Raw genomic sequence first — 17,144 nt, forward strand, 5'->3', positions numbered from 1 at the left:
CATAACAAGATGCAGAAGTTCCCATGTGAGTACGTAGAGCTACCTTCCTCCTGTTAAAGACTTTATGGTATAATGCAATATGAGTATACAATGGTATTTAACCTATGATTGAATATTTTGGTATTTTGTAATATTTCATTTTTATGAAGAATGCTAAAGTAAACATCCTGGTGTATAGATCTTCATGTGTATATGCAAGTGATATGTATATGGAATCTAGAGTCAAAGATCTTTAGATTTTGATAATTATTGAATATCACCCTCAAGAAAGGCTTTACCAAGTTATACTCCCACTCATAACCTATGAGGCTGCCAACAATCGATTTATAAGAATATAATCATTGTCTACAATAGGCTTCAATTACTCATTTGACTCTAAAAACTAATGCATATAATTAACCTAATCTTCTTTGGAGTTTTCTAAAACTATAGCTCTCCCCTCATATCCATCTACCTACCTATGGATTTATCTATCTATCTCCCCACATAAATGCCAATATTATATTGGAAGCAAGAATATTAAAAGCAGAAACTTTTATCCAAAAAATGGAGAAAGTAATGTAATTTCTTTCCAAACACTCTTAAAATTCCTTAAATATCTTTTGCATTAAATACCTGCACATGATTTTACATATAGTATAAGAATCTTATTCATTTCAAAGGCATCATAGATACTTATTAATTATAAATGTCTCCAGAAATTGTCCTTACCTGTGTAACTTTTATATGATCATGGGGTGTAGGTTCACATAATCCAGTTAAATCAGGATTATAACTCCTCCCATCAGGATAAAGATAGCTGGGTTATAAATAGAAATTTTATTAACATAAATATACAAGTCTTAATTGCATTTAAAGTTATTTAATCAGATTCTTCTATATTCAAACAGACATTTGGATGTTTCCTTTTTATGTAACTTACATCAAGAACTTATTCTATCACTGTTTCCATAATACTACAAGTTATTTTTAGGACATTTAAAATCTAGGAATCTTTTTCATAAAGGAAATATACAGTGAATATGGACTCAGCCATTAAGCAATCATTTTCAAGTAAATACCTTTACTATATGTATAGGTAAGTTAAAAATTTATTTTCCTGGTTACTCACATTCTATTCCAAAATACTCTGAATATACACCTATTTGCAATTATTACGTCTTTCATCTGAAGCACAGTTAACATTAACTGTATCATTTTATACAATGTTTAGTACCACAAGGAAAGAAAAATAGAATTAAAGCCCACAATTTTCCCACAAAAGTTATTCAAACACTTCTGTGGTGTTTTCTTTCTCCAGTTTCCAATCCTCTTTCTTTCTGTTTCACCTTCCACTTATCCTGACACATATACACACACACATACACGTTTACTGGAGAAATGTAAAAATGCTACAATTCCATGTTTCATTTACTTCAAATCAAGCTACAAACAGAATGGTTTATAAACATAAGGTTCCATTATTAGAGAGAATTAAAATAAGAACTAAAAGTTATAGTGCTGTCTTGCTGTACTAAACCAGCTTTTTTTTTACTCATTCAGAAATTCATTAAGAAATGAAGTTTATTGTGTTGGTAAACACGTATTTTAGATTAAGAAAGCAGTAATATTACTGCTGGATTTCATCAATTCATTAAGTTACAGTTGATTTTGTTTACTATCTTTCTGTTCTAGATTTTTGAATGAAAAATTAAGAACACAATACTACAGTGGTGAATATTTTAAAGGGCAAAACTATACTAAAACTATTCTGTGAAGTAACAAAAACTATTATTAGTAAGTATTTAAAATTACCCAAGTAAACCAGGAAAAAATGAACCTAGAGGATAGATAATTCTCATATGGTAAGGAGCATATCAGTGAGTGTTGGGTTTTTTTTGTCTGTTTGTTTTTTTAAGATTTAGGAAAAGGAGTTGACTACATCTGACTATGATACAAATTTAGAATGTCATTATAGGGTTGAGATACAATTCTACAAATATTAAATGAGTGATAAGCAAAAGTTGGTAACTTTCTTTTTTTATACCCTAAAATGGCCAGTTTTAAATATTATTATATATTTTGTTCATCACACTTCAAAAACGTAGACTTCTAGGAAGAATTCAGAAATGAAAGATTACAAAATGACAATAAGGCTGCTAGAGGAAAGGTTAAATGGTTCTATTTAATGTATAAGGAGCATTTCAGTGATTACTGTCCTCAGTACACCGGGGTGCTACTGATGAGCCCTTTCCAATGGCAGTGAAGGAATAAGGAATCTTGGCTGGTTATCAAAGTAAACTTCTTTATCACCTATGTCTTACAATATCAGATTAACTATACGGAAAGGAGAGCTGACCCTGATAGTTACACCAGATGATATCCTGTGTTTTTACTGATCTTAAGGAAAAAAAGCAAACAAACAAAAAACCTATCTAATTAAAATGCTAATATTTTAATCTAATCTGAAACCTAATCTGATCAGATTTTAATGTAATCTATCATTAAATTTCAAATTCAACTAGCTAAACCCCTCTGAAGATGTGTGTGTGTGTGTGTGTGTGTGTGTGTGTGTATGTGTAAATATTAGCAGCTAATTTGCACAGGAGTTTGGAGGCTAGACTACTGATTATGATATTATAATCTGTTAGTTTTGATTGACTTTTGAAAAATAGATGTAAGGCATAACAATATAAATAAGCTATATCACTAATCGTTAGATAAATGCAAATCAAAACTACAATGAGGTATCACCGCACACCAGTCAGAATGGCCATCATCAAAAAATCTACAAACAATAAATGCTGGAGAGGGTATGGAGAAAAGGGAACCCTCTTGCACTGTTGGTGGGAATGTAAATTAATACAGCCACTATGGAGAACAGTATGGAGGTTCCTTAAAAAACTAAAAATAGAACTACCATACGACCCAGCAATCCCACTACTGGGCATATACCCTGAGAAAACCATAATTCAGAGTCATGTACCAAAATGTTCATTGCAGCTCTATTTACAGTAGCCAGGACATGGAAGCAACCTAGGTGTCCATCGATAGATGAATGGATAAAGCAGATGTGACACATATATACAATGGAATATTATTACTCAGCCATAAAAAGAAACAAAATTCAGTTATTTGTAGTGAGGTGGATGGACCTAGAGTCTGTCATACAGAGTGAAGTAAGTCAGAAAGAGAAAAACAAACACCCTATGCTAACATATATATATGGAATCTAAAGAAAAAAAAATGGTTCTAAAGAACCTAGGGGCAGGACAGGAATAAAGACGCCGACGTAGAGATGGACTTGAGGACATGGGGAGGGGGAAGGGTAAGCTGGGACGAAGTGAGAGTGGCATTGACATATATACACTACCGAATGTAAAATAGATAGCTAGTGGGAAGCAGCCACATAGCACAGAGAGATCACCTTGGTGGGTGCTTTGTGACCACCTAGAGGGGTGGGATAGGGAGGGTGGGAGGGAGACACAAGCGGGAGGAGATATGGGGATACGTGTATACGTATAGCTGATTCACTTTATTATACAGCAGAAACTAACACAACATTGTAAAGCAATTATACTCCAATAAAGATGTTTTGAAAAAAAAAAAGCTGTATCAAAATTACTCCATTTACAGATGTGCCCACTCGTAACCTCTTTTTTATAAATTAAAACTCTGAAGCACATTTTCTTCAAAACAAAAATCCTCTTATCACAGTGAATAGAAAGCGACACATATGAATCTTTGATGCACCAGAGGTAAGGTATAAATGACAGAATAGCAAATTTATGATAATTTAAAAAAAAAGAGAGAGAAATAGACATTTGGTACCAGTTTGCCATGCAGTTCTTATGTAACTATTTCTTGAAAATTCACAACTTTTATCTCTTCACATAGATCTCATCACATTTTCTTCTTTCTGTTTTTGCAATTAGTTTGGAAAAGTAAAACTTTTTGCTATTGGAAAACTTAAACTATTTGCTCTTCCTGGTGGACTTTCTCCTGCTAGGCTTCTATCACGGTCCATGCCGCAGCAAGCAGGAGCACATGTGTCTCTACGTTACTCAGCAAGGCAAAGGACAAGAAAAGTCAGAGAGATGGAGTGACACTGAAAATACCACAAAAGGGTGACGGGAATGGCATATGACTAAAATGAATGAAAGACATATTTACTATGAAGGGACCCATCAGACTGTCTGAACTTTATGTACAGAGAAGGAAGGCATTCTTAACCTAAAAAACAAAGGAGAATTTATCTATTTCTAAATTTAAAAAAAAAACAGCTTAAGATAAACTGAACTTAGCTATTAACATACAGTTCTGGAATATGGACTTATTATTGATGTGAGTAAAAGAAGGGAGACATGAAGAGAAAGGAAGGGAAGGGATGAGAAAAGGATAAGAAGAAGAAAAAGAAAATGTGGTACTACCGGTGAAAATAAAAAGGAGAACTAGCAATTTAAGGGTTACATGAGGCAACAGGAGTCAGTTATTTTAAAGAATTATCCCAATATATACTGTTTTACATCTAATTTTAAACTACCTTTAGTTAATAAGTTCTTTTCCTGTGAAAGATACAAAAACTAATTGTAATTTGATGTTGGAATTTATTTGCTATGTTATACACTTAAATTCAATGCTAGCAACTATAGGTGGAATCTAAAAAATACAACAAACTAGTGAATATAACAAAAAAGAAACAGACTCCCAATACAGAGAACAATCTAGTGGTTACCAATGCGGAGAGGGAAGGGGAGTAAGAGGTATAAAGTAAGCTACAAGGATACATTGTACAGCACAGGTAATATAGCCAATATTTTATAGTAACTATAAATGGAGTACAACCTTTAAAAATTGTGAATCACTATACTGTACACCTGTAACTTATATAATATTGTACATCAACTATACTTCAACTAAAAAAAACAACAATAACACAAAAAAAACAAAGAACAAAAAGGACGAAAGAGAGGAAGCAACAGAGGGAGGAAGGCGGAGAGAAGGAAGACACGTTTCAGAGACATACCAGCACGGTGCTCCCCATGGACATGAAGTCCCAGGCCCATTTAATAACCAGTTGTATTTTTCTGAGAGAGAAGAGCTGATGGATGGCTCTTTGGGGCGTTGCTTTTGTGAGCTGTCTGCAGCAACCCCATAAACAGGGGAACCCTTTGCAACTTCACCAATGGCCCCAAAACAGAGCCTGTCAGAATCTGCTCATGAGCCCAACAACAGGATTAAGAGGCCCTACACTGACTGGGAGTGCAATTTGGGAGCACAGGAGCAGAGCTAGGTAGGCAACAATCAAATAATCATTCCACTGAGTCCATTCTCCAATTGTACAGTATACAACTGTATACTTCTCATATTTGTAAGACAATATTGAGACCCGAAGATTGTTTAGACCATGCTAGAAAAAAATATATCAAATAATTAGGTTACCTTAAAATGACTATTTTAAGAGATGAACAATAGAAACTAAGGAACATCCATTTCTTAGTCTTGAAATAAAAACCAGCCTAAACATCAGCCTCACTATCCATTCCCTCCATCGCAAAGCGGTCTCTATCTTCCACATCTGTGAATAATAAGCACTCCCAACTCCCATGTCTCATACTTACAATCCTTCCCTGCTGCCGTCGATCAGGGCTTGAAATAAGGGCTTGTTGTGAGGTATGGTCTGTAAGATATTTCCATCCCCTGTCACATAGCCGATGGCCCACTGTCCCAACCTAGTGCAGCTTAACCGGAAAATGTAGCTGTGAAACATAAGAAAATTACATTTAATCACATTCAAAATGTAAGCTAACTACTAATAAACAATCTGTTAGATTTTTCTTAAGTGAAAGAATATACAGAATCATTTAAAATTTCTATCTTCAAACTTATTTTTACACCATTTTCCTTCTCCATTTATTGATCTGTAAAAGAAGCAATGATAATAATTCCATTTAAGTGGTTTCGTCTTTGAAGAAAACTGGGTTTTTAAAGAAAGGAAGAAGTTGTGATTTTTTTTAAAAATTAATTAATTGATTTTTATTTTATTTTTGGCTGTGTTGGGTCTTCGTTTCTGTGCGAGGGCTTTCTCTAGTTGCGGCAAGCGGGGGCCACTCTTCATCGCGGTGCGCGGGCCTCTCACTATCGCGGCCTCTCTTGTTGCGGAGCACAGGCTCCAGACGCGCAGGCTCAGTAGTTGTGGCTCACGGGCCCAGCTGCTCCGTGGCATGTGGGATCTTCCCAGACCAGGGCTCGAACCTGTGTCCCCTGCATTGGCAGGCAGATTCTCAACCACTGCGCCACCAGGGAAGCCCTGTGATTTTTTTTTTTAATAAATTTATTTATTTTATTTTATTTATTTCTGGCTGCTTTGGGTCTTCGTTGCTGCATGCAGGCTTTCTCTAGTTGCGACGAGCGGGGGCTACTCTTTGTTGTGGTGCGTGGGCTTCTCATTGCGTTGGCTTCTCTTGTTGCAGAGCACGGGCTCTGGGCACACGGGCTTCAGTAGTTGTGGCACGCAGGCTCAGTAGTTGTGGCTCGTGGGCTCTAGAGCGCAGGCTCAGTAGTTGTGGCACACGGGCTTAGTTGCTCTGTGGCATGTGGGATCTTCCCAGACCAGGGATCGAACCTGTGTCCCCTGCATTGGTGGGCGGATTCTTAACCATTGTGCCACCAGGGAAGTCCCAGAAGTTGTGATTTTTAAATATTAAGAACTTCATATTGGTTTTGGAAATTTTGGAAAGGACTTTTCAAGAAACTCTAAAAACATATTCTCCTAGAAAGCCGGAAAATAAATATCAACCTGTCACTTATTAGGATCCTTAATTGTAATCACACAAAGTAATTCCACACAGACTTATTATGACTGTCAGTTGGATCCCAAATAAAGTACATCCTGAAGAACTCAAATGTCCTTGTAATAGACCCAACTATTTTCTTTACCATGAAGCCAAAGAGATGAACCACTTTCCAAGAGAAAGGACCACTTAAACACATATCCAGCAAATATTTGTCCAAATCATCTGATTTGTTCACTGAGTTTTCCTAAACACCCTATCACACCTTACCTGTAACAGTTTACCACAGTCTAATCATTTCATCTTTAACTACCTAAAACTTAGAAGAAATCACTGTTACAGGGCAAGAAGGGAAGGAAAGGAAAACATCCTTTCAGAGGGTACTATCTTAAGAAAACTATTCCAATACCAATGAGACCTGGCTTTTGCTTCCAACACTGTCATTAATTATCTCCATGATCTTGAACAAGAGAACACAAAAAGGACTCAGTTACTTTATTTATTTAGAATTGGACAAGATAATTTCCCAAACGACTTCTGTGTTAAATTTGCATGATTCTGTGATTCCAACCATATTACATCTTTCAAATCATACTCCAGAAGCAAGAAGATACTTTGATGCCAATCAAGGGTGTAAAAGTTATGGAAAAAATCTGGTTATGAGATCCCTGAATGAAACAAAATGACTCACCTAAGCCACTGTCAATGTGCACAATATCTGGCCTGCTCTTGTGGTCACAATGAGAACCAGCTCAGTCTAAACCAATGACTCCAAAGGAGCCACACTGTCTTCTGTACCCATTACCTCCTTCTAATATACCATATAAATTCTTAAAAATAAAAAAGGTGGGAATTTTTCATTATGGCAGAGAAGAAAGGAATCATCAATGACTGTACTCGAAAAGACTTTGCTAAAGGACAAATGACATTTGCACTACAAATCAAATAAAACAATATTAGAAGAAAAAGGTAGATTTAAAAAACCACCAAATTCATTCCTAAAATGAAATGACCCCTATATGAAAGTCAGTGCACTCACAAACACTGGGATGGTGTCTCCTACTAAAACATGAGAGTGAAGGAGGGCAGATCTCCACTGTCATTACCGTCGCACCCAGCACACGGCTTGCCACAGCACGAATGTCTACTATGTGCCTGGTGCATTTTTAGACCGCATATGGAGAAAATGCCTGCACCAGGGGAGAGACAGACTTTCTCCCACCCAGATTTACCATTAATAAGGTGTGCTCTCTCGGTCAAAGCCAGAGGGGCTGATCACACAGCCAAGCTCTGAGTTTCACTCAATTTCAACATCAAACATGAGGTCTTATGGAAGACGTTCTCAAGGACATGAAACTGGTTTGGATTGTTAACAATGGGCTTATATGTCTATGTACTTACATGTGTTTATCATGCATGTATATGTACACTTATATGTACTTACATGCATTAATATGTATTTATATGTAATTATGTGATTATCATAGAACCAAATTGAATGTCTTGAAAAAATACCCTAGAATAATGAATATGAAACTGATTTATTTTGTCATTAGCACAATATTCAAGTATTTAAATATACACATCTAATTTTATACATAAACATGTGTCATGAAAACAGTTAATATGCTAATATCCTACTCCAGTTTGAAACTCTGAGACTTACTCTCTAAATTCATCAAATTACATACTACCATATCCTCTTTCACTTTATGAACACTAAATTTCAGAACAAGCATAATGTACTAATTTGAAGAACTGAATTAAGAAGCACTGTTGGGCTTCCCTGGTGGCACAGTGGTTAGGAATCTGCCTGCTAATGCAGGGGACACGGGTTCGAGCCCTGATCTGGGAGGATCCCACATGCCGCGGAGCAACTAGGCCCGTGAGCCACAACTACTGAGCCTGCGCGTCTGGAGTCTGTGCCCCGCAACAAGAGAGGCCGCAATAGTGAAAGGCCCGCGCACCGCGATGAAGAGTGGCCCCCGCTTGCCGCAACTAGAGAAGGCCCTCGCATAGAAACGAAGACCCAACACAGCAAAAAAAATATTAAAAAATAAATAAATAAATAAATAAGTCAGGAGCGCTTTAAAAAAAAAAGAAGCACTGTTTTGGTCTATTAGCATTTCCCTCCCCTCATCCCCATGGGTGTTACTGATTTACTTAGGAATGAACCACAGAGGACATTTCATCTTCACGTACATCACATAATATTACTGCCAAAAAGTCTTACCTTCCGGGTTTAGTGCTGTATTTCTGTAGCCGTGCTTTTACTTCATCATACGTGAGAAATGCCATGTAACCCGGATGTGTTACAGCTAAGAAATTCCAATTCCGTAAAATAGAGCCCCAAGGCTAAAAATATAAATAAATTAAGATTACGTAGAGAATATCAACTATCAATTACACAACAACCCATCATTTAATACACATACTAAAATTCTCCTGGATATTTTTAAAGTGAATATGAGCTCACGGGGTTTAGGCCAACTTCTATTACCTAACAGCAAACATGCAATTATATATTTTCTTTTTGGAGAAATATGATTATGCAGAAAACAGATTTCTTAGGACTAAAATACAGAAAGCAAAAAGGAAAACCACATAATCTCTTCTCTACAAATTCTATTCCCAGTACAGCAGTTGTGATCAGTTTGAAACATAAACCACATCACTCTTCTGTTCAAAACTCTCTAACTTTGAGTAAAAGCCAAAGTCCTTATAAATGGCCTAGAAAGACCTTCGCAGGGTTGAGCCCCAGTTCCCTTTTTGTCCCCATCTGCTGTGACTCTCCCACTTTCTGCCTTTCCTCTAGACACGCGGGCCTTGTTGTTGCTGGCCTGGACATAATTATATTCTCTCACCTCAGAGCCTTTGAACTTGCTGATCCCTATACCTGAATTCTTTCTCCAAACATCCATGTGACTGCTTCCTCTCCAAATGTCACTTCCTCAATGTGGCCTTCTCAGACCAGCCTATTTAAAATCACTAACTCTCATCTCATGCCTCATCTCCCTGTGTGTCTGTTTTGTTCACTACTCTGCATTTAGACATCTCACTTTGTAGAACAAAAAAATCTACCATGGAATGTAAATGATTTGGCAAAGTCTACACATTGGCCATAAGCTACGTGAGAACAAGGAACACACCTGTCTTGCTTCCCAAAGGGAGACCAAGCACTAATGCACAGTGTCAGAGCACAGTGATCCGGCTGGGGGAATAGCTGAAGAGGTCCTCCTCTACTGAGTGACTTGTCTGCAAGGCCTCGACTCCCATGGTAACAGACTTACTGTACTCACATTTGGTTTATCCGTGTACAATCATAAACTCGGAAAAGTTTATGGTTTAGAGGTGAGCTCTGTAAAAATCTTTCACAGAAATAAACACAAACACACATGCACACACACATACAGGGTTTGTATTGTTCTCTCTTGAATAGGATTAGTTGTCCCTCCAGTTACCATGGCAAGAGAAAAAAGGCAGCCAGTAATAGGCAACTTTGCTTGAGGGTGTGAATGAATCATCTCTGCCATATCTTTAAGGCTGAAGCTACATTTATCCAAAGGAATTGGCAGCATACTCTGATGTGCCACATTATTAACTCAAATCTTCTACATAAAAGAAAAAAAAAGGTATTTTGTGTTGCCAAATGATAGTTGTTGAAATAGTTATCCTAGACATGATTATTGGTGGAGGGCTCCTGCTTTTGTTTCTTTTGAGACTTGTTCCTTGTGATTGTTAAGCAAGTTTCAAATTTACAAGGTGCAATTCTTTAAGGATTGTATCCCTTGAGATGAGGATAACAAGGGAAAGAATGATTTAGTAATGAAGAGTTTAACCTTTTCCAAAATAACAAGAAAAATCTTTAGGGTATTTCCCCATCACACTAAAATACCTAATTGGGGAAAAATGAGCTCTGGAGAACACTTATTATGAGAGGTTCTGTCTATGTACTTGAAAAAAAAAAAACAACAACATGTTTTTAATTTTCTTCTTAAGGGATGACTAAAAATTACATAAACAATACTTGGAAGAGTATTAGCATATGTTTAGAAAAACTGAAAAATTACTATTATAGTCACTGAGTTTTGTTTTGTTCTGTTCTACTTCCTCATCTACAAAGGACAAGGATGAAAAAAATAAAAAATATTTGGGTCACTTCCATTAAAATCCACACAAATTAATGAAAGAGTTGTTTTACAAAATGCTGAACTTTATAGAGAGCCAATACACAGATCAAATACAAGTGAAACAAAAAAACTGAAACTGGAGTTTTGAGCCAAATGCTGCAGTATTTAGCAACCATTTCTTAGTAATAATCCAGAGGGCCAGATTCTAACTGCAACAATATTTATGTAATAGAAAGAGTCTGTGTACTATTTTTCTCGAGCATGCAACCCACAGTCAGAAACACGTGGTAGTTTTGTATTTTGCGTGTGTGTGTGTGTGTGTGTGTGTGTGTGTGTGTGTGTGTGTGTGTTTAAAGTATTTTGCCAACTAATGGCTTAAAGGAGGCAAAACAAAGTGATGGGAGAATGATTATTTTCACAATTTGTTTTTAGATTATAGGAAATCTTTTCTCACAAACCAACACGAAGTTATTTGGAGATTATTAAATGACTACAGAAATTAATAAAGTGAATTAAGAAGACTAGTCCCTCCATTCTCCCAAAGGCCACTGTGTTCACCATTTACAGACTTACAACCTACATTGGAAGTAGGGCCTCAGATGGTCTGCCCAGACACTCTCTTAATCCTCACTACAATAGATGAGTTTCTTATTCTTCTTTTTCTCCCTGTTCCACAATGGTATATATTCCACAGTCAATAGTATATTACCTCAAACCACTCATTCCTTATCCTGCACCTACTTATCCCATTTACTGCCCCATTTCTCAACAACCCAGTCTTCTCTTACAGTGGGGAAATGGAAGGAGAAGGGAGCAGCGGCCCCAGGGAGAGGGAGAGGAAAGCAAAAGCCCTGTCTTTCCATTCCAGGACTTGAGCACTTGCCAATCCCAGCATCTCTGAACTACCTGGAGGCGAGAAAGATAAGGTTAAAGGCAGACAGAGGAAGGTAGCCATTGCAAGATCTTTCCAATGACTCCCAGCACTTGCTCAAGTTCTGGCAAAATATGAGGATGAGGGAAGACAGGAAAAAGGGGAAACCAGAATCCACCAGCTTCTTGCTTCTTTCATTTCCTAGGCAAGTCTCAACTTCATCTCCTCACCTCCACCAACACCATCTGCAAACCCTTATGCTAGTTTTTCTATGTCAAACCTCAATCCTGACGGTGTACCTTGCCCCCTTTCAGATGCCACTCCGTTAAATACCCTATTCCCAACAATTTAAAGCTAGAAGGAGTCACTGCCAATTAACCACCAATATCACAGCTGCAGCAGAATATATGTTCATGCAGTTACAGTAGCCACAAAACTTACATCTTTCATATAGAATACACAACTATAACAAGAAAATATTATTCAATTTTTAAAGTTACGTGAAAATAAAAGATCAGTAAAAGTTAATACATGTACTTTCTGTGCACACAACCAATTTTATTGTATTTTAAAGCACATATATGATTACAGTCTAAGGATAATGAAATCAGGAGAGGTGAAGAATCTCAGAAACACACAGGGGCTAACAAGAGTTCTTTAGCTACTGCTGTAATTATGAGTTTTAAAAGACACTAGGCGTTCTTTGGTTCACTAGTAAGGTTTTGGTTTTGTTATCTAATACTTTTCATAGTAGCTCTACTTAAAAGATTCTTTTCCTCTCCCATCCCCATGAGCATAAGTAAGATATATGTGCCTTAGAGTGTTGAGATTACTTGGGCTGTTTTAAAGTGAAACAGCTTATAAGAAAATATGTACACATATTAAGTAGCTGTTTGGGTAAGTGCTTAACCAACATTAAGCTGCCTTCATACCTTTGATATATAACTCTGAGGCATTCTAGTATTTCACATCCTCACTAAAAAGTCATCCAGGCTCCCCACAGAAAATACACTCTTCCTAGAATAAACAGCTGGGCTTAATGTATGAAAATAACTTTTGTTCTCTTCCTTCCCAAGGGGAAGAAGCAAAGCATCTACTATTAGAATGTCTTGGTATCATGTTAAATAAAATGAAGTATTTGTAAAATTACCAGAAACTTTTAAAGAAAGGAGAGGTTCCATTATAAAATAATCAGTATCAGATAACACAACCTTTTCCTAAAATGTATCTTAAACTCATTGGAAAAACATTAACTGACAACGTACATATACCAAGGGAATAATAATAAAACTACCGTAAACTGAAAATATCCAAAAGCATACTTCCTGTAGTCATTTATCTAATTTCCTATTCTATACGTCTAGGTAGAATTATGATTATAAAGTTGTAATAAAGTAAAATGTATTCTATAAGTATTGTTGACAAGAGTTAATTTGCCCTCTGTTAATGGATTCTTTCATAAATTAAAAGTTAATCCCATGCAATCTTGTTTTCTTACATAATTCAGTTACCCTATCCTTGCAGGCGAGTACCAAGCAGCGTCATAAATCAGAGAAGCAAAATTCTTACAACATGAGAAACATGAAAACCAATATTATACTCTAACATTTGTTGAAAGCAGGTTTCAAACAGAATAAATTTTACTGCAGACTAAAATAATAAAAAAAATTGTGTCAGAATATAAGCAAGCCTGGTTTTTGATCAATTAACATCACTTGCTATATAATTTATATTATTAGAATCATAAAGATTTTAGGTGGGCTTCTCACTTTGTGACTACTTGAAATGAATCTCATAGATGATATGCAATTTAGTGGCAGAGGCAAATTCAAAGCATATTTCAAGTCTTCATGTTTAGGGTAATTCTATCAACACATACAAAAATACAAAATAATGGCACCCAGCTTTTATTATGTGACACCTGCTTCTGAATAGCTATGTGAAGACAATTATAAAAGAATGATTAAAAACCAAAAACAATAAACAGGAAGGTTAATCTCAAAGTCAATTATATTAGGGGAAAAAAAACCAGGAAAACAAATCTAAATTTCCCAAATGAGAGATTTGCTAAATTAATGACAGACTATTTTGATGGAATATTCTGTAGCAACTGAAAATTGAAAATTATATTGATGAAAATACTTACTGACATGGAAAAATGTTTGTGATATACGGATGAAAGAGCAAAGCAAGCTATAAAAACAGTACACATCACAGTAATCTCCTATACAGAAAAGGATGAATTTGCTATTTATTTCCAGGTTTACTATTTTCCCTTCTCACCTAATGAATGTGGGAGGCAAAGGGGAGAAGAAGTTGGGATACAACCTCAGCAAATGTCCACCTATAAAACCTGCATTCTATCAGTTACTGGGCTAAAATGAGCAACAAAGTAAAGTGAGAAACTAAATAGGGACTTTAAAGTAAAGCTCCTTTACATCATTCTTCTCAAAGCTAATAAGCAACCTCCAGGCTCAGAACACCAGATCCTCCAAACTTAAACTCTAAACTTACAGCAATGACCAAAAAAACTTGCTTTAAAATTGTAGACTACTAAAAATGAGACCATTTCCCGTATGTATGCATGTGTGTGTGAAAAAGAGAGACACAAACACACACGCAGAAGGGAGGGAAGTGGAAGAGAGGGCAGGATTAAGCAAATACAAAGCTTACCTGAAATAGCCTGGTAAAAATATCAAATTCAAAAACTGAAATGTAATCATTACAAGTTAAATCAATTGTTGATTTTAGAGCCATTGCTTCCAGGCCAGAGCTAATTTGATGGACCTCATGAAGGCACTGTCTGAATACTTTCCATGGTACGATAGTTCTGTGCAAGAGAAGAAAAAAAAAAAAAAAATTGAATCAACTGTCATTTAAGACATACCTTCCATTGAAACAGCACAATTCAATCATACCATTAATATAATTGCATTTGTACTAAAATACAAACAGTTGAGAATACTGTTCATAATTCAGAACATATGTAATGGGTTTTGCTAACCAGATTATTTTCCATTTGCTAAGAATGTGACAAAAATGTAAATCAATTTTTCTCTCCTTGCCTATCAAGATATTTCTAAAAGTACTTCAGAAGAAGGTATTAGATCAATGTCCTGTAGGTCTGACCTCTTCATTTGTGTATGCAAGGTTATGTAACTTTGAATCAAGTTAAATTCTTCCCCTCCGTTTATTTTCTTAAAATAATAACAAGATGATGGATTCATTTAACAGTAAGAATTCTTTGTTCATTGCATAAGAAAGTTCAGGTGGAAAGTCATTAAGACATTTCTGCCACCACCCCGATAATGTTCTACAGAGATGGAAAGCCACTTTATCTAACCTTTCATATTAATGCAAAGGGAAATTTTAATAACTTTTAACCAACCCCACTGGCTATCATATGGAAACTTATTTATTCAACTTATTCATTAATTTAATCTTATTAAATACCCCATATCAGCATTTTACTATATAATGCACTTACACGGTTCAAAAATTTAGAAGAGCATAGAATGGTACCCAGGAGAAAGTCTCCCAACCCATCCTCTACCTGACCAGTTTCCAACATTCGCCCACCTCTTCCCCACCATGAAAATGAGTAACATCCATTATTCGTTCCTTACTTTTCCTCCTTTTGGAATGTTAAATGCCTATTCCTGAACAGGTGGAAGAAAGCAATCATTCATATTTTTAAATTTTAAGCTGCAGTTTTCATAATAGGACAGCATAAAAGCTATATACACCCTCTTCTAAGATAGCAAATATTTAAATCTTAGGTTTTTCTTTACTTGTATCTCTTGAGAAATAAGACTCAGGCTGAATGGACAAAATTGGACCCATCTGATACTAATCCTCCCAGTGAAGCATCACCATAAATGTAAAACTTTCATACTCATTCAATAATTATCTGCTGCAGTGGCTGTCAAACTTGAGCATGCATCAGAATCACTGAAGGGCTCGTTAGCACAGACATTTCTGATCCTCAACCCAAGATATTCTGATTCAGTATGACTGGGGTGGGGCCTTGGAACTTACAGTCCTAACGAGTTCCCAGGTGATGCTGATGTTGCTGGGCTGGGGGCCACTCACTGAGCGTCACCAGTCTATGTGATCTATTAATTGCTAAGGCAGGACACTGTGGAGAAATACAAGTATGGAAATACGAGATACTATCTCTGCCCTTGAAGAACACACTCTTTCAGGGTAGAAATGGGACCTGTAATGCTAAGGAATACAGAAAGGGTATCTAAGGAAGTGCTGGAGGAATTCCAGAGAAAGCGTGATCTGTGGCAAGATGAATAAATGAATGGTGAAACAGGCTTACAATGCTATGCTGTATATATAAGAAAGTTTGTGTTTGATATGCTATTAAAAGAAAATGATTATGAGGCTGAATACCTCAAAAGGCTTTTCTCTATGTATGAAAAAAACAGGAAACCACAGAGAATCGAAGAGAGACACCACATCAGAAGCCATTTAGAAGAAACACACATCAGGCTCTGATTAAGGTTAACAAGATGCTGCTGTTTTAAAATAACAATGAAAACTTTTGATAACATTAGAAGGCTATTGATTTATGGCAAAGTGTAGATATGCAGTTATGTCCAGCTTCATTATAGCTACCTTGGAAGTAGTGCCTAAGAAGCAGTTTTCTTTTACAAATTAAAATTTCAAATATTCAATACACAAAAGAAACATGAACCATAATACTCAAAGTAAAAAAACAAAAACCCAGTAAACAAAGAACTACTGATTTAAGAAGGGTATGTGTTTTCTCTTTTGTACAGAAATGTTCAGAGAATTTTGTCTTGTGTATGTATTATAAAAAGTAAACAGACTGGCCAAACAGACACCTTTCGATATCCATTACCATAAAAATTATCCTCATCCTAATATTTAAGGTGCATGCAGATCATAAGTCTTCTGAATAACCAGTGATTTCCCTGAGCAAATTATTAAAAAATGAACAAACTTCTAAAGTTGTAGTCTAATTTACCACTTTGGAACGACAGTTTACAAAGGGGCAAGCTACATTTGCATATTCCTTGTGCAAATGAGACTTTCCCCCAGTTCCCTTGTGATAAACCTAAAGTCCAAACAGGCATTCACCGGAACCTTAATTAAGGGGAGTAACAGGGATTAAAAAGAAAGGGCATTATTTGGTTAACTTACTATATATAAAACTTTGTACAATAGATACCCTTCCCTTGATCAGCTGAGGCAAATACCCACCATGGAAGAAGATGGGAGCAATGGTGGGGCGGGCAGGTTCATGAGTGAAGAAGAGAAATAGAGTACAATGATTTCTGGGGAAAAAAAAAAAAAAAGTTCTAAAACTGTTGCACTAAGGATCTAACTTTTTAAAGA

At 36.2% G+C, this 17,144-nt stretch overlaps 1 protein-coding gene across 6 annotated transcripts in view; it reads right to left on the reverse strand.

The window, feature by feature from the left end:
• Nucleotides 1-17,144, reverse strand: part of CBLB (Cbl proto-oncogene B) — a 216,725-nt gene that overhangs the window by 90,743 nt on the left and 108,838 nt on the right. For all 6 annotated transcript variants that reach the window (XM_082393088.1, XM_082393084.1, XM_082393085.1 and 3 more), the window contains exons 5-8: nt 14,448-14,604; nt 9,007-9,128; nt 5,601-5,738; nt 712-799 (exon numbers count right to left, since the gene is read on the reverse strand). In XM_082393088.1, the coding sequence (XP_082249214.1) occupies nt 712-799; nt 5,601-5,738; nt 9,007-9,128; nt 14,448-14,604 (505 nt within the window). The remainder of the gene's footprint in view (nt 1-711; nt 800-5,600; nt 5,739-9,006; nt 9,129-14,447; nt 14,605-17,144) is intronic.

The sequence above is a fragment of the Balaenoptera borealis genome, assembly GCF_965194805.1.
Source record: "Balaenoptera borealis genome assembly, chromosome: 5".
Lineage (NCBI taxonomy): Eukaryota > Metazoa > Chordata > Mammalia > Artiodactyla > Balaenopteridae > Balaenoptera > Balaenoptera borealis.